General features: G+C 38.7%; 1 protein-coding gene across 4 annotated transcripts in view; it reads left to right on the forward strand.

Moving 5' to 3' along the window:
- shdb (Src homology 2 domain containing transforming protein D, b) overlaps positions 1-18,349 on the forward strand; it is a 38,064-nt gene extending 19,715 nt beyond the window's left edge. For 3 of the 4 annotated variants that reach the window (XM_059569572.1, XM_059569571.1, XM_059569573.1), the window contains exons 6-9: positions 11,392-11,469; positions 14,031-14,190; positions 15,145-15,264; positions 17,690-18,349. In XM_059569572.1, coding sequence (XP_059425555.1) covers positions 11,392-11,469; positions 14,031-14,190; positions 15,145-15,264; positions 17,690-17,876 — 545 coding nt within the window. In that variant the 3' untranslated portion in view covers positions 17,877-18,349. The remainder of the gene's footprint in view (positions 1-11,391; positions 11,470-14,030; positions 14,191-15,144; positions 15,265-17,689) is intronic. The other variant, XM_059569574.1, reaches the window with a different exon arrangement.
- The last annotated feature ends 45 nt before the right edge of the window (positions 18,350-18,394 follow it).

Below are 18,394 nucleotides of genomic sequence, written 5' to 3' on the forward strand. Positions count from 1 at the left end.
TTAAATCGCTGAATATCGTATTTCACATGCATACGCGCTACATTATGGAAGTAAAACGGTTGCGAATGCGGTTTCATGTTGATTCTGTTTCATGTTCTACCACTGATCTGAGGCCAGTTTTATAGATCTCTGGATAATGATTTAAAGCGTTTTGGAAACCGAAGCCTTGAAGGGAACCGCAGAAGAGACAATACAGCCTGTAGGAATCAATTCTTCTTTCTTCATTTGTTTCATTGTGTTCTTTGGAATATTTTGGTTTAGATCATTAGCATTTTTGTTTTTTTGGTGGCAGATGGATGTGAAAAGCGCTCCATATGGATGTTATTGGATCCAGTGAATGTGGCCCTGTGTGTGTGTGTGTGTGTGTGCGCGTGTTTTGCAGAACTCTTAGGCAGTAGATGAAAGCAGTGCCGTGGGGCCAATCCTGTTTAATTGAACTGTATCTCTGCGTCAGGGGTCAAGGTGACACTGGAATAAATAATCCCCTGCCTGGCTCACCACGCACACCTCCCAACACACAAACACACACTTTTTTTCCATTAAGGACTTTCTCAGCATGTCTGGGCTTCAGGACAGCAGAACCAGTGGCCAACAGTGCCATGCATGAGCACAGCACTTCCCAACATCAAAACTGCAGTGCGTTACTGCCGCAGAAGCACTCTGTATTTTTAGCTGAGAGACAGAAAGTGAGCTCAAGGGGCCCGTGGTAGCTGCTGATGTGACGACCAGCTTTTGTAGCACAGAAATAAAGAAAATAGTTATGATTGCATATTGTGTGAGCTATAAAAATTGCGTCTGATCCTGGTCTAATGGACCCTGATTATTTAGGGCTTCTTCAAGACTGACTAGTCAAAAGGAAATGGTCAACATTTCATACTATTTGGCATTCTGTGTGTTGACGTATGCAAAAATAAATAAATAAATAAATAATAATAATAAATATATATCCTAAAGTCGCTGGAGATACTGAGGCCAGTTTTATAGATGACTGGATAATGAATTAAACCAGCGTTTTTGAAATGGAGGTCTTTGTTAAGATCGACTAGTCAACTAATTGTCCAATATTTGTTCTCAGACATTTCTAGTAGCTGCACAGCTCCACCACTGAATAGCGATGCTGAAAGCGTTTGTGTGTGTTGGTGCGAGTGAAGAGATTTGTGTGCAGAGAGGAGGTGATGGTGAGGAGGGGGCTATAGCCTTGCGAGTGGAGGGCCGCAATCAGTCACACGCTGACACCTCCGCTCTCCTTCAACCTCCCTCCCTCTCTCACTCTTTCAGCTCTGACAGGTTTGTCTTCCTGCAGTGCTGACACACTCGGGCTGATAAACCACCGCAGGGGTGCAGGGGCATCTCCATCCACCTCCTCCCCATCTACCCCTCCAGCAGTGGTGATTATCACACTCGGGGGAGAACGGAGTGAAAAAGACGACTGGACTGAGAGCGGGATGAGCTGAGGGGGACAGAGAGACAGATATGCGTAGTGTTTTTAGTGCTGTCAAATGATTAATTGCATCCAAAATAAAATATTTTTCTTTACATGCATAATATATGTGTGTTTACTGTGTATATGTATTATTTATATATAAATACACGCACATGCATGTATATATTTAAGAAAATTTTTGTTTATAAAATATATTTATATATGATGTCATTTATATGAATATAAATATATACAATGAAATACATAAAGTTGGCAAAATATATGCTGTATGTGTGTGTCTTTATATACCTAGTAAATATACACAGTACTCGCACATATATTATGTAAACAAAAACATTTATTTTGGATGCGATTGATCACGATTAATCATTTGAAAGCACTAATATAAAATATATACACACACACACATAGATAAAGATAAGCTTTAATAGATCCAACTTTTAAATTACATATACTAGGGCGGGGTGATGTGGCCTAAAAAAATCTATAAGTTTTAACTGTATTTTGTTTTGATTTTACCTTATGGGATTTGATCTGGATTTCCTCCTCGAGGTTAAAGTGCAATCAGAAACAACAAGCCAGAAAGACAAGATGGCAAGCCCTGCCATTGTAAACCGTGAAAGCATTACATAACATAAAATCTAACAAAACATTCTTAACGTACGGGATACAGTTTGTAATGTTTGTAAGACTGTCAGAGGTCTTCACTATTTTTTTTTTTCATGGGAGCCACATTGATAGGGCAGAGTCAATCAGAGAGCCATTTTTACCACAAAGTATCAAAAGTTGCATCTAATCGCAAATGGCATGTCTTTTATTAATCTGTCATCCCTGATATGCAATGCAGTACAAAAGGGGATATCATTCTTTATCATTTACCAGTCAAATTTATAACTGAGACAAGATGATTTAAAAAATAATAATAATAACAAGCAGTATTACCTTAATGCTGGAATGTTTTTTTTTCATATATATATGCAGTTGTGGCCAAAAGTTTTGAGAATTACATAAATATTGGAAATTGGAAAAGTTGCTGCTTAAGTTTTTATAACAGCAATTAGCATATACTCCAGAATGTTATGAAGAGAGATCAGATGAATTGCATAGTCCTTCTTTGCCATGAAAATTAACTTACTCCCAAAAAAACCTTTCCACTGCATTTCATTGCTGTCATTAAAGGACCTGCTGAGATCATTTCAGTAATCGTCTTGTTAACTCAGGTGAAAAAAATTGACGAGCACAAGGCTGGAGCATGCACACTGAGGCAAAGACTTTTGGAAGATGGCCTGGTGTAAAGAAGGGCAGCAAAGAAGCCACTACTCTCCAAAAAAAACATCAGGGACAGATTGATCTTCTGCAGAAAGTATAGTGAATGGACTGCTGAGGTCTGGGGCAAAGTCATATTCTCCGATGAAGCCCCTTTTCGATTGTTTGGGGCATCTGGAAAAAGGCTTGTCCGAAAAAGAAAAGGTGAGCGCTACCATCAGTCCTGTGTCATGCCAACAGTAAAGCATCCTGACACCATTCATGTGTGGGGTTGCTTCTCACCCAAGGGAGTGGGCTCACTCACAATTCTGCCCAAAAACACAGCCATGAATAAAGAATGGTACCAAAACACCCTCCAACAGCAACTTCTTCCAACAACAGTTTGGTGAAGAACAATGCATTCTCCAGCACGATGGAGCACCGTGCTATAAGGCAAAAGTGATAACTAAGTGGCTCGGGGACCAGAATGTTGAAATTTTGGGTCCATGGCCTGGAAACTCCCCAGATCTTAATCCCATTGAGAACTTGTGGTCAATCCTCAAGAGGCGGGTGGACAAACAAAAACCCACTAATTCTGACAAACTCCAAGAAGTGATTATGAAAGAATGGGTTGCTATCAGTCAGGATTTGGCCCAGAAGTTGATTGAGAGCATGCCCAGTCGAATTGCAGAGGTCCTGAAAAAGAAGGGCCAACACTGCAAATACTGACTCTTTGCATAAATGTCATGTAATCGTCGATAAAAGCCTTTGAAACGTATGAAGTGCTTGTAATTTTATTTCAGTACATCACAGAAACAACTGAAACAAAGATCTAAAAGCAGTTTAACAGCAAACTTTTTAAAACTAATATTTATGTAATTCTCGAAACTTTTGGCCACAACTGTATACTAGCCCATCATGCATCTAACCATCCAAGTGCACACTAGGCGTTAAGAGCTGTTAAGAATAAAACGGGCCATTCCACAGTGAGTGTCATGGACATAAGACAGAGCAAGTCTAAATATATTTTGTAGTCTATATTTCCATCTTGAAATGCCACTGGTTTGTCTAAACTTGATGTCACCACACTACAGTTGAAAATCATCTGAACGTAGTGTCAGTTCATTTCGTCATAAATAGAACGAGGCATCAGTTCACTGATGATGGGGGTCGTGTCGCATCACACCGCGTCCAGTGTAGTCAACATCACTGGGTTCTGTTGTGTTTTGTTGGATCGCACCACTCGTGTCCGGTGTAGACATGGTGTGAGTTTTTTTAATGGGTTATGTTATAGCCTTGCTTGTTTTTAATGTTTTTATGAAATATCTATATTGATTGCATTTACTGCCATGCGAGCCACAATGGAAAAGCTTTAATGGTAAAATTAAAACTCTTTACTGAGTGGGCATTAGGACCCAGGGGAGTTTGCCACTGCTGCCACTACAAGTGCAATTACGGTTTACTCTATCATACTCATCATTCTGTACATGTATTCTCCGATTAAATGCAGTCTGCGTTAAGAATGAGCCACAATGCTGACGTGATCTAATTGCTAGCACACCCTGAGTACAAGTGAGTTAATGTATTCCTCTTATCGGCAAGACATATCGGCATAATTTTTCATATTGGACCGATATTTACATTTAAAGCCATTATCGGCCATTTTCTGATATTGGACCGATAATATTGGTCCATCCCTAGTCTTAAAGGTGTAATAACACGTACTAAAAATAAAAAGTTGTAAAAAATAAAGTTTCCACAGCTGTTTGCAGTGTTTTGTTAGCACAATCTTTATCCGTGTTATGTTGTATAAAACAGATCCCAGACTCCTTTGCTTACACGCTGACATGGCTTCACAACAGATGGTTTGGTTTTATTTGCATTTCAGCTCCATTTGTGTCTCGGTTCGGTTGTTAAAAGTGTGACTATGACAGTAAAATCTTGGCCTCAGTCCAGTGAGCCTTAATTAGGCCATTGCAAAGCTGTCACTATCTACTCAATTACCACAATCACTTAAGCCACACGGCCGCTCGGCACGTCCCTCAAGCCTCTCTGCACTCATTACCACGCTAATCAACCGCAGAGACGCATTCAGCCACACGCCAGCGACTGTAGATCATTGAGTCACACCAGTAGAGGATGTTGAAAGCTGGTGTAGCTGGCCGTCATTTTGTCCATCAATGCTTGTGTGTGTTCTTGACATGGTTTTGGGGTTTAACTGAGTCACAGAATAAAGGATTGTGCAAAATGGACATATAATTGATGTATTTTTGAATATGTCCCCTTTAAAACTTCTCACACACTTTTCTTGGAAGGCTTTAGCCCAAACTGAAGTGCCATTGGATCACTTTTGGTTTGGTTACAAGGACAGCTGAGGGAACATGGTTGGTGTGAGTGAAATGGAGAGAGAAAGTGGTGGCTCGCATGTCCCGGGTCCGTCAAGCGGCTGTAAGCAAGCCCGGGGGAAGTGAGAATGGCTCATATCAATTTATTTCCCTCTCTTGCTCTCTTTTTCTCTTTGTGACAGTAATGAAAAGGCATGTCCTGGTAATTCGCTCTAGCGTAAATGCACTGAGGCAGGAGAGAGAGGGATACATGGGTGGGGGGAGATATCATCTCACTTAGGAGGAAAAATGAAAGCGAGAGAGGAAAAGGGGCGGTAAGTGGTTTACAGAAGATAAAAAGCTCAGACAGTGGAGCGTAAAAGGATGAATGTAATGAAAGGGGAGAAATGAGATTTTCTTTGTACTATTTTCCGGTAATTACAAGAACAATAAGTGAGGTAAATACCACATTAACTTTATTTGTCATTGTGACCATTGATACGGTCTCTGTGCTGTAAATATAAATAGAATTATCCCAGTTTTCTCAAATTTTACTCGATTTAGGTGATGTACAAAATATTTGTCATTCACAACGACTTGGTGACGAGGTCAAATTAATCAATGCGATAAACCTGCCATTGTTTATGCTCTTTTTTTTTTTTTTTTTAAATAAAGTTTTACAATTTCAATTATGTGTGTGTGTGGATGTGTGTGTGTGTGTGAAAAAAGTAATTGTGTAGGTAAATATTTATATAATTACAGAAAATAAAATGGAAATTACAGAAATTTAAAAAATCTATGAAATATGCATAATGATATATTTATCAATATTTATATATATTAAAAAAAAGTTGGATGGATTGATGGATGGATTATGATAGATCAAATTATGCATATGCAGACAAACATTTTTAAATATTCTTTCTTGTTACTTTTGTAGATAAACAATTAAAAAGAATTATATATTGCATTTTTTTAAATGGCAGCAAAATATTGTCTTAATCGTCACATTAGCAGTAAAATCTGTGCATGTTAGCTGCCACAACATGTTAATTGAATTCAGATGCCAATATAAAAAAAGCCTCCAGATGAGGTTTTACAGCTCACATAAAATGCTACCAAAGCATAAAGTGCATTAAGAGTTTGTTTGCACCTTTGGTAATAACATCTATTGTGTAAATTGAGACTTAATCACAGTTTTGCACTGATGTTATATCGTTTCTTTTTATTACATCCTCAAATGAGGCTTTCATTATTCCAGATGGGCTCTCACACTTAGAGTATTCTGCTGTCTCTGCACATTTCTAGCCAGAGACGCATTTCTCTATAGCCCTGTGCTTTAGTAGTAATGATGTGCGAATGCTGTGGCCATCTGTCCCAGCGTGATGTATTGTAGCCCAGAGATGACCTTTGTGGCGAGTGGCTGGTGCTCTTCAGTGTGGGGTTTTTTGCTGGTCTGCTAACAGGCACTGATGCGCTGCCCTTTGTCAGCCTGACTGGGTCTGACAGGCTTGCTGGAACCACAGGAGTGATGGGACAGTTAATGTAGAGCATAACAGTCATACAGTGAAGGGCCGGGAACGTCTCGAGCCAGTGTTAGATGGTTGTACACATAAAGGTCTATAGGATTCGAGAACATGGTATGTAAATCTCTGTCTGTGTAGATCTATTAGGCACAGACCAAACTGCCCTTATACCATCAAGTAGCAAAGTAGTTGTTTGGTACCAAATTTCAATAATCTCGTCTAGGGCTGTGCGATTAATCGAAATCAAAATAAAATTGCGATTTGAGTGTGCGCGATTTCTAAATCGCTTTATAGCACGATTTTCCGCAGCCCCGACCTCCTGCAGTATGTTATCTGAACCAGTCAGGATGCAGCGCACCTAAGTGGAGCGCGAGAACAGAGCAGACTGGGCATATGCCTAACTCCAGGTTCACACACTGTCTGTGATGCGTAGCCTTTTTTTTCGAGCAGAGTGTTCACACTGCACGCAGTAAAAAGATGAGAACAGAAAAGGTTATAAATAGAAAGGTCTGAAAAGATTTAATATCCTGCACATGAGCACAGAGAGAGTTGTGAGTGCACAGGACACAGGTTGAGTGAGAGGAGACACGTTGTAAGGCAGCGTGTATCTGAGCCTTATACAGTCTATGATCCGAGCACGCGCATCTGGTTATGTTAACAGAGCAAAGGAAATCTGCGTGCGAGCGGATAGATTCGCGCTCGTGCATTATGCTGAAATATGCTGTTTGTAGCCATTTGTATCTGGCTAATTGCTATACCGGCTTACCATTTTCCCACGTAAACACCCTGTATTATGAAAATAGGCAGAATCTCATGAAAATTACATGCAAATCGCATACTGTCGTAATCATGTATTTATATGCTTCATGTTTCATTATTAGAAATGTGTGTTATGTACATAACTGAAAGCGGTAGTGTAATGGATGTTCATGAAAGTGTGAAAATGTCAACAAGCTGAAAAAATAAAATGGAACCAGTATCAAAGTAAAGGTATCAATATCGAAAATTTTTGAACTATACCCAGCTTTACTATAAGGTGTATATAAACATTTGAAATAAATTAAAGTGAAATTAATAGTGTAAACATACCAATTAAACTCACCAAAATCTACATTTGTAGTTCTCAAGATATCGGTTTCAGCATAAGATATTATGTTTAAATATTAATCTCTCACACAAAAAGATTTCATTTTAATTTAAATGACAAAAGCATTATAATCAAGATAAAAATCATTAAATGCAAAAAGTGTACATTTCTGTATCCTTTAAGCACACCCCGTTCCCATTAAGCTCACATCATGTTATATAAAAAAATATTGTTTATTTTAAACAAACTTTTTAAAGAATAATTGCATTTTTTTTTTTATTTGAAGGTACAAAGTCAATCAGAAAAAAAACAGAACACTAAAATCAAGCAGCATTTAAATTGATCAGTTATATATTCATAGTGTAGTGTCATTTAAGCACATTTCAACATCTAGACTACTCCACGTTCAGCTGAGTAACATATTCAGAAGTCTAATAACAAACCAAAACAATAAAACATTTCAGTCTTGGGGATGATAACAGAAACTAGCTTCATTATGTAACCTCTTATTAAAATGGATGTCAACTTGTATATAGTCCCTTAAGCCTGGAATACACAACACAATTATTTCCCTGATTTTTCCACCGATTTACAGTCTGGAGAAATTGACACTTGTTTGCAAAGATCAGAGCCAGTTAGCAGATTTGAGTTGACAGATTCCATTGACAATCACAGTGTATGATGGTCACAGACTTAGACTTACCTTATTATTTCATCCAGTCAGAGCAGATCATACGTGTTTGATATTTTCATCAGATTTTAAAACACATTGTATTAATTTGTCACACATCTCCTTTGAGTTTTTTGTGTCTTGAAGGAAATTAAAGTCTGGTAGTGTGTGATCCTCAGTCGTTTTGTGTATGATGTCCAGTTTTCCTTCTATTTACAGTGTCGGTAAGTTTATGATGCCTGGTGTTTTAAAAATCTGTTCAGATTTTAAGTCATTTAGTGTAATCCTGCTTTTCCTGGACAGATACCACAGGTTTCTAATGGCTCCTTCTTTATACGGACGACATGCCACTTTCATCTTTGGGAATAAAAACTATAGTTATGTCTCAATTTTGTCATCTTAAAGCTGTGGAAATAAGGTATTAACTTAAAGCATCAATTATATATTGCAGCCATTTGCTAAAATCATTTAAGTTCTTTTTTTTCCCCATATTGACAGAAAAACACAGAATTGTTGACATTTTTGCAGATTTATTAAAAAAGAAAAACTGAAATATCACATGGTCCTAAGTATTCAGACCCTGTCCATTTCTTCTGATAATCCTTGAGATGTTTCTACAGCTTCATTTGAGTCCAGCTGTGTTTGATTATACTGATTGGACTTGATTAGGAAAGCCACACACCTGTCTATATAAGACCTTACAGCTCACAGTACATGTCAGAGCAAATGAGAATCATGAGGTCAGAGGAACTGCCTGAAGAGCTCAGGGACAGAATTGTGGCAAGGCACAGATCTGGCCAAGGTTACAAAGTTACAAGGTTGCTGCACTTAAGATTCCTAAGAGCACAGTGGCCTCCATAATCCTTAAATGGAAGACGTTTTGGGGCGACCAGAACCCTTCCTAGAGCTGTCCATCCGGCCAAACTGAGCTATCGGGGGAGAAGAGCCTTGGTGAGAGAGGTAAAGAAGAACCCAAAGATCACTGCGGCTGAGCTCCAGAGATGCAGTCGGAAGATTGGAGAAAGTTGTAGAAAGTCAACCATCACTGCAGCCCTCCACCAGTCGGGGCTTTATGGCAGAGTGGCCTGACAGAAGCCTCTCCTCAGTGCCAGACACATGAAAGCCCCCATGGAGTTTGGCTAAAAAACACCTGAAGGATTCTCTGGTCTGATGAGACCCAGATAGAACTTTTTGGCCTTAATTCTAAGTGGTATGTGTGGAGAAAACCAGGTACTGCTCATCCCCTGTCCAATACAGTCCCAACAGTGAAGCATGGTGGTGGCAGCATCATGCTGTGGGGGTGTTTTTCAGTTCCAGGGACAGGACGACTGGTTGCAATCGGGGGAAAGATGAATGCGGCCAAGTACAGGGATATCATGGACAAAAACCTTCTCCAGAGTGATCAGGACCCCAGACTGGGCCGAAGGTTCACCTTCCAACAAGACAATGACCTTAAGCACACAGCTAAATAATGAAGGAGTGGCTTCACAACAACTGTTCTTGAATGGCCCAGCCAGAGCCCTGACTTGAGCATCTCTGGAGAGACGTAAAAATGGCTTTCCACCAACGTTTACCATCCAACCTGACAGAACTGGAGAGGATCTGCAAGGAGGAATGGCAGTGGATCCCCAAATCCAGGTGTGAAAAACTTGTTGCATCTTTCCCAAAAAGACTCATGGCTGTATTAGATCAAAAGGGTTCTTCTACTAAACACTGAGCAAAGGGTCTGAATACTTAGGACCATGTGATATTTCAGTTTTTCTTTTTTATTAAATCTGCTAAAATGTCAACAATTCTGTGTTTTTCTGTCAATATGGAGAAAAAAATGAACTTAAAAGATTTTAGCAAATGGCTGCAATATAACAAAGAGTGAAAAATTTAAGGGGGTCTGAATTTTTCACTGATAACACTATATGGGTGTAACAATTTTTTTTTTATTACAAATAAATTATTAACAGCATATTTCCTGATTTTTACATTCATGTTATTTTGTATTTTATGCTTAATTTATATTATAATTATTCATATATAATATATATATATATATATATATATATATATATATATATATATATATATATATATATATATATATATAGAGAGAGAGAGAGAGAGAGAGTCCAGAGGTAGTAGTATAGTGTAGTATAGCTCATCTGCATAGTTGGTCACTTCAGTTGGTTCATTAAGAATTGCACTAGATTATTTGTGAAATCATCTGCATTATTGGTGGAATTAGGCAGAATATTTACAGGGTTAGTCGGGTTTGAGGGAGGATTAGCAGGGCCACTCTCTGATTCTAGTTCTCCAGATGGGACCATTGTACCGCGCCAGGCATCAATAATGCACTGGGACCGGGGCGAAAGAGTCTGTGACATTCTCTTCAATAATTCACCAGTCAGCGGGGGGATGTATGGGCCCGCCTGTTTCTTTTTCCAAACATCACCCCGTCGTGTTCTTTTCGAGAGGGCGCGATGAAGGGGGTGGAGGTGTCGGATGGTGGTCTGTTTATAAAGATTTCACACATCTCCCTTTGGCCTATTCTTCATCTTGTAATCCTGTTTGAGAGTGTGATGCACTTGTACGTGATACAAGGCACCCCATGTAAGTGTGTGAGGTGGGATAGAAGTGATTGTGACGCACAAATGTGGAATTGTTGGACCGATAATTTTACTTTTTAAAATGCACCCATTCAAACTAGCTGAATAGGTAGTTAATTAAAAACGATTCTTAAAATAATCAGAGAATAAGATACATTTTGAACTTTTGTTGTTTAGTGGCGCATGCATCAATTGAGTTCTTCATGGAATTCTTTACATTATTCTGAATTCAAAATCAGAAAACGGTGCATCTCTAGCTTTGAAACATCGCAGTGGCTCCTGTTTGAGTGTGTATATATGTGTTGATAATGAGATTTATGGGATTGGGATGGTAATTAGATGTTGAGTCAGCGCTCAAATTGCATTTCCTGCCTGATAAGCAATGCGTGAAGACTGACATCGGTGGATTGTCTCTCTTTTTTCAGTTATCTCTGTTTCTCACCGTTCTCTCTCTGTCTTTCACTGTCTTCATCACACGCTCGCTCTTCGCCGACATAGATGTGAGAGATCTGACCGAGCTGCCGTGGCCTCCTCCGGTTGGACAGCTGGAGGAGGAGCCCATCTGTGGCGAGCAAGGTGAACTTTGACCCCTCCTCCCCACTGCTGCCCCTCCAGTGTCGTGTATCTGTCAAGCTCGCTGAGTCACTGTTTTGCTGGAAACCTCCCGTTTGCTTTCCATTTGATTTAAATCTCTCCCACTCATGCTGCTCTCATCACAGTAGCATGTGATGACTGCATGGGGCAGTTCTGTCTTCCAGTTATGTTTTCACTTGGGATGACACCATATTATAATTCTAGCCAATAACAGTGTTGTTATCATTAGCTAAAACTATTCAAAACCATTTGTGTTAATTGACAAAAAGCTGAATTAAACTGATATGAACATGAGATGAAAATTTTAAACTTAAAGGTGCCATAGATTGCAAAAATAACGTTTATGAGGTTTTTGAACACAGCTGTATACAACAAGCCTATAATAGTAAAAATCCACCCACTCATTGTTTTCTAAGGCTAATAAATCATAATCAGTCTCTCCACACGAGTAGTTCCAGATTTCTAACTATTATGATATTATACTCTGAGAATGTCCCGCCCATTTGTGACACTCTCTGCCCTATTAGCATATACACAGCCCTAAGTGAGAAGCAGCGGTCCACCATTACTGTTTTCTTGCTGTACCTGCTGTGAGCGCCAAAGAGCCATTTAAAATGTTGTGTGTTGGGATGCACCAACAAACATAGGAGTCTTAGACCGCTGAGGACACGGTAGTTACATTTCACTTTCAAAGGGAATGTCCCGAGAAAAAAAAGAAAAGTCCTATACGTTTGTGCTAACATTTTACACCGGACTGCCTCACAAACAGGGTCAGTTCAGAGCTGGTGTTGTGCAAAGACTGCTTCTAAAGGAGGGATCAATACCAACGCTGCGTGCGCAAACGTCCAGACTCCAGACAAAGTAAAAATCCTGCATCATATTTTGTTTTTTCAAAAAAGCTTCTTGCCTCTCTGTAAGGCTTATATTGCTAAAGCTGCATTGTCTCTGCCTGTTTTCACTAATGCTGCCTTCACATGCTACCAGAATGACGTTAATAGGAATGTGGTAGTTGCATTTGTAAAACATTGAATTTGGAAGCAATGTGAGGTCAGTAACAATGTCACCACCAGTTAAACCGTATCACCGGTATGCCCATGAACATGAACTTTTGAAGCTTCGCACTTTTCTGAAAAGAGAGATGGGGGCACCAGCTCATTTTCATTTAAAGGGGACAAACAAAAAACTGCGTGTTTTGGTTCATACCCAAAAAATGGCAATTTCAAAAAGCTATAAAAAATTATCTGTGGGGTATTTAGAGAGAAAACTTTACACACTCAGAGAAAAAATTAAAATATTTTATCAATGCATTCTATCGCACCTTTAAACAAAAATTAGAATAAGTTACCTTAAAGTTGTAACAATATTACTAAAAATAAAGCAGATTATTTAATATAATAATAATTATTAATAATTAATATAAACATAATTATTTCCATTTTGTGATCGATCATCAATAAATGGCGGATTTTGTATTTCTAAAAGACTAAAAACTAAAATCATTCATTTTAAATAAATAAATAAAAGCCCTTAATGAACTGACATTAGGAACCGGGAGGACGGGGGGTTGTTTCTGCTGCTGTTCGCGTTATTAACAGTTAACACTGATCGATCCAAAAAAGAGGAATCTAATCACCTTCAGACAAAAGTTTGCTTCAAGAATGAACAAACTGCTGTATGTGATCTAATCGCATGATAATATTGTGCATCCCTACTAAATGTAAAAACACAAGCAAGTTTGCTAAATTATCGGTTTATAACCGATAAGGTGCCGAAAACTTGTGTATCCCTAGTTTTCGCACTCTGTTTGATACTTGAGTTTGATTCCACTCCTCCTCTGCATCCACAGGTCTCTTTTCACATTGTTTTTTGGCTTTGAACCTGTTTTGCGTTATAAACGTGCCACCTTAATTTCCTACAACCCTCCTTTGTTACTCTTTGATGTTTTGGTTTGGATTTCTCCTTCTCTGCAAAACATGTATTGTTAACTGTCCAGGCATGATGTTGCACACATTCACATTTTTCAATTGTCATGTTGCAGTCTGATACTAAAATAGTTTAAATTCTTTTATTTTTTTTTCATTAATCTACACTCCATAGCTCATAATTACAAATAGAAAACTGCATTTTAGAAATGTCTGTAAATTCATAAAAAAAAACAAAAAAAAAAACACTGAAATATCACACGTACATAAGTATTCATAACAAAACTTGAAATTGTATTGTAGTTTTAGGCTGCAACATAAAACTGAAAACCGTGAAGGTGGTCTGAATACTTTCTGAATGCACTGTATCTGATGTTTAATATCGGATGTATGAAATGATAGGTGGCGTAACTTGGAGCAACAAGACAGAAACCAATTTGCCAACTGCATTCACATTGTGCCACAACCATTCATCATGGGAACCCTAAATCTGTGATTATCATGAACAAGTTTTGTTTTGTCATGTCATTCCTGGTTAATATACAATGTTATAAAACTTTTTCAATCACTTTTCTACTGCTGTTTGACATCAAGTCATTTTCTCTCACCGTGCCCATGCAGTGCAGTTTGAGGGTGCTGAGTGGGACCGTTCCTGTTCTCCCACAGAGCGCCTGAGGTGTCCCAGGCCAACCACAGGCAGCATGAAGCTACGCAAGCCCAGCGAACCTCATTCAATGATCGGCGAGAGAGTGGATCCCACCCTGCCCCTGGAGAAACAAGTGTACGTCCAACACGCACCACAAACCATTAGAGGTTTGAAGAAAAAACTAAGAGAGGAACAGAGACAGCTAAGCTAAAAAGGCCGCAATTAGAATGCTATCACATAATACACCTTACATTTGAAATTCTGTCATCAGTTACTCACCCTCATTTCGTTCCAAACCTGGTTGCACTTTATTTTACAGTACGTGTACTTATATGTACTTATAGTGTACTTAGAGTGTATTTATCTAAGAAAGTTCTGGTAATAAAAGGTAACTACATAAGGTAGGGTTAGGTTTAGGGGTAGGTTCAGGGTTAGTACCTAGTTATTACATAGTTATTGTAATTACAATAATAAGTACATAGTATGTACATGAGGAACAGGACTGTAAAATAAAGTGCTACCCCAAACCTGAATGTACGTACTTTCCTCTGTGGAAGATATTTCGAAGAATGCTGCAATGGTACAATGAAAGTCAATGGGCTTTTTTTTTTTTTTGGTTTCCACAGAGAGAAAAATAACTCAAAGGTTTGGAACGAGTAATAGTGACAGAATTAGCATTTTTGACATTTTCAAGGCACACGATGGACTCAGTGTGACGTCTCATGCCTGTGGGAACATCAACCTAGTGTGTTATTGTTTTATGGCTATGAGAATATGATTTATGTGGGCGGTGTGCAGGCTTGGGCCATTAGAAAGTGCATTCAAGTACATCTGAAATATTGCTGCAAATTAGTCAGCTGGGGTCTCACAGGAAAACATGCCACGACAGTCACGAACACACGCTCACTAGCTAAATATTTACAGGTGTCATATTCCACACATTTGAAGTGTGGTTGAAGAGTTGATTTAGGAACGTTTTCTATCCTTTTTGACCCTTAGAATTTAATGAGCTAATTTTATTACTGTACGTTTAAGACTATTATATGTTAATGACTTCTATTATGATTTGCTGACGACTTTGTCTCTCAGATGGTATCACGGCGCTCTCTCGCGATCCGAGGCCGAGTCTCTGCTGACCCTCTGTAAGGAGTGCAGTTATTTGGTACGAAACAGCGAGACCAGTTGCTTGGACTACTCTCTCTCTCTGAGGTACAGCACTGCACCTCTTTCTCCATCAGCCAAAGCAACGTTTTATTACTCCATTCCTTCAATTACCATTAAATGAAGTGAACGAATCTCATCCCCATTACCCCATTTCAGCTAAATGCCTTGTGTTTTGCTTCATTTGTGTCTAGTTGTCTGTATCTTAGTTGGTTTTGTTTTTCATTCTTATCTACAGCTAAGAATTGCCTATTTTAGCCTCCACAGCAATGTGGAGACTTACCTGCTGTCATTTCAACATATTTGCTCTTCTGTTGTTTTACTGTGTTATCATATGGAACACTTTCTTAGAATTGTGTTTTTGTTTGAATTTCCTCCCTTGCCTCTTTGGACAAAACGTTCCCGTCTCATTTGCACACTGATGTTCTTTTCGATAGGCTATCAGCTCGATCTGGTCAAATCTCCCAGCTCTAATTACCGCCTTGATCCAGAACCCCTGATCCCCCTCCTCTTTCTTCTGCTGCTTTTATTCTCCCCGAGCTGTAATCAGGCAGGTGAACAGCTCTTCAGTTCACAAAGCTTCTCCTGGCGGCGTTAATGAATATGAATGACCTGCAGAAAGCCTTTCACACACCTGAAAACACTCCGTAATCACACACACCTAGTACTGCAAGCACACTTTATAAGTCACAGGCAAAAACACTCACTCCAGAAGAGGCTTTGTTCACATGAAATCTGATTTTTACAAGCTCTATTCAAAACGCATTTGTATGAGAACCATGGGAACGAATGAACGGCGCTGTCTGATGTCATATCGTGGGCCGTCTGCAGCCTCGACGTGGAGAGCTTTGAACGAGCTGCCTTTGAGATTAACAGCCCAGACTCTATTCGTCACGTTCCTGGCAGATAATACCTTGTTGGAGACACGACATGCTCCTTGAACATGTTAAGTCTTGAATTTTAAAGCACTGCATGATTTTGAAAGAAGCGAGAAAGATGTTCTCAGCCTCCATGGGTTTTCATTCACACTTAAGTTGAATGGTGTATAGTAGAGTATGACAGCTTCAAACTAACAAATGACTTCCTGTTTCTATACATAGAATCATCCAGCCCTTCCAGCCCTTTTGGGCTGAGCTGTCTTAAAGGGGAGGCCGAGAATAATATTCACACCAGACTGTGCTGAAGTTACGATATTCTTTACACCATCACTCAGATTGTCCTATTTATCGCCGGTAATCTTTTGTTCACCGCTGACCCAAATACCAGATTCACAACCCCACCTAGGGATCAGGTTATAGTAAAGCTGTCGAGTCATGATAAAATGATCGGAATTTATCTGTGGTTAGTTTGCTGGCATCTCTATTGCAGAATTATAAAAAAAAGTAGCATGCCGGTATTATGATTCAAAAGCACTGTTTGATTAGCATATTTATATACAATGGTAATATACAAGTACACTGTAAAAAATAAATCCGTAAAAGTACAAGCAGCTTGTTACAAACGACATTATCCATGAACTTTAGAAACGTTTCAGTTAACTCGAACACAATGCAGTAAAGTGTGAAATACTGGTAAAACACCTGTAATTAATAATTACAGAAAAATTCCTTCAAATTGTACAGTACATTGTGCCCTATTTTTACAGATTTGTTTTTTAGCATGAAAAAATATCAAAGTATTTCATTTATTTGGGGGAAAATACTTTTTTTGGGGTTAATTGTTTAATTTAACAAAGAATTTTACGTTTTCATGTCGTTATATTTTGTGGAAAGCATTTATTTGCTTATCCAGTCTAATTTCATAGAACAGAGCAGTATAAGTATTTTTATAGTTATTATTTGCTTTATTTTGGGTAAACATTTGTTTGATTTGCAGCCATATTTAATTTGTGCATTTTAATAAAACAGGTTAAAATAATTTGGGGTTAATTTCTTTTTCTTTTTTTATACTTTTAAAATACCACAGTACTGGCATGGTATTGTATCATAAAAAAACTTGTATTACCATGATTTATTTAGTAAGATAATACATTGCTTTTTTAAATAGAACAGAGTATTTCTTATTTTATTGCGGGAAATCTTTTTACCAGCTTTATAGGGACCAATTCTCACTATTAACTGGCTGTTTATTAGCATGCCTATTATTAACATATTGACTGTTTATTAGTGCTTATAAAACACATATTCTGCATGAGCATGTTCTACATCCCTAACTTCACTAACTAATTAACTACCCTACTAACTATTAATAAGCAGCAAATTTCAGAGTTTTTTTTTAATTTTATAAAGTGTGACCACAGTAATTTTTCTGTTGTATTTTGGGGAAAGCATTTATTTGATTTTCAGGCATAATTAATTTGTGAGTTTTACAGAAGAGATTAAAATTTGTTTTGTTTTTTGGAAAGCATTTTCCAGCTTCTGTTGTTGCCCAGCATGCCTGAAGATCAATGGCAGTGTTGCATGTTCTTTTTCAGGAGCTGCCAGGGATTCATGCACATGAAGTTCAGCCAGTCCAAAGACGGCCGCTATATCCTGGGCCAGAACAGCCCTCCATTCGACACCATCCCTGAAGTGATCCACTATTACACCACACACAAACTCCCCATCAAAGGAGCTGAACACTTGTCCTTGCTCTTCCCTGTGCTGGTTCAGACTCTCTGATTGGTCAGGGCACTGCAGTCCTCAATGCTATATCGGTGGAAACATACAGGAAATGAAGAGTTCTTCAACAAAATCAGCAACAGCTTACACAAACTTTTTGGTCCCTTGTGTTTTTAATTGTGCAACAGCATCTGGTTGAGGACATCAACTTTTAAAATGGACATGTCAGATCAAATTACAGTTAGATCTACACACATGCTATTTCACGTTCTTGTTAATAACACTTTTCCATCTCACCGAATGACCCTCCTGTGAACCGTACCAGACTGCTGGCAGCCAGACCTGTTGCTTGTCTTCAGTCGGTGTTATTCTCCGCTGGGATGCTAATGTTTATTGATCGATTAGCAGCCTCTTAGGATGAGCAGACGGGCCTCTGTATTTTTATAGCTGCTGTAAAAGACACTTCAACATGGCTGTTTATGACTATCTGCTCTGAAGTTTATAAAGCCTTTTGGTTGTAGTAAAGAAGACCACACACATGTTCGGTCCACTCAAGACAGTGGTCCTCAGAAAGCCCT

The sequence above is a fragment of the Carassius carassius genome, chromosome 16, assembly GCF_963082965.1.
Source record: "Carassius carassius chromosome 16, fCarCar2.1, whole genome shotgun sequence".
Taxonomy (NCBI): Eukaryota; Metazoa; Chordata; class Actinopteri; order Cypriniformes; family Cyprinidae; genus Carassius; species Carassius carassius.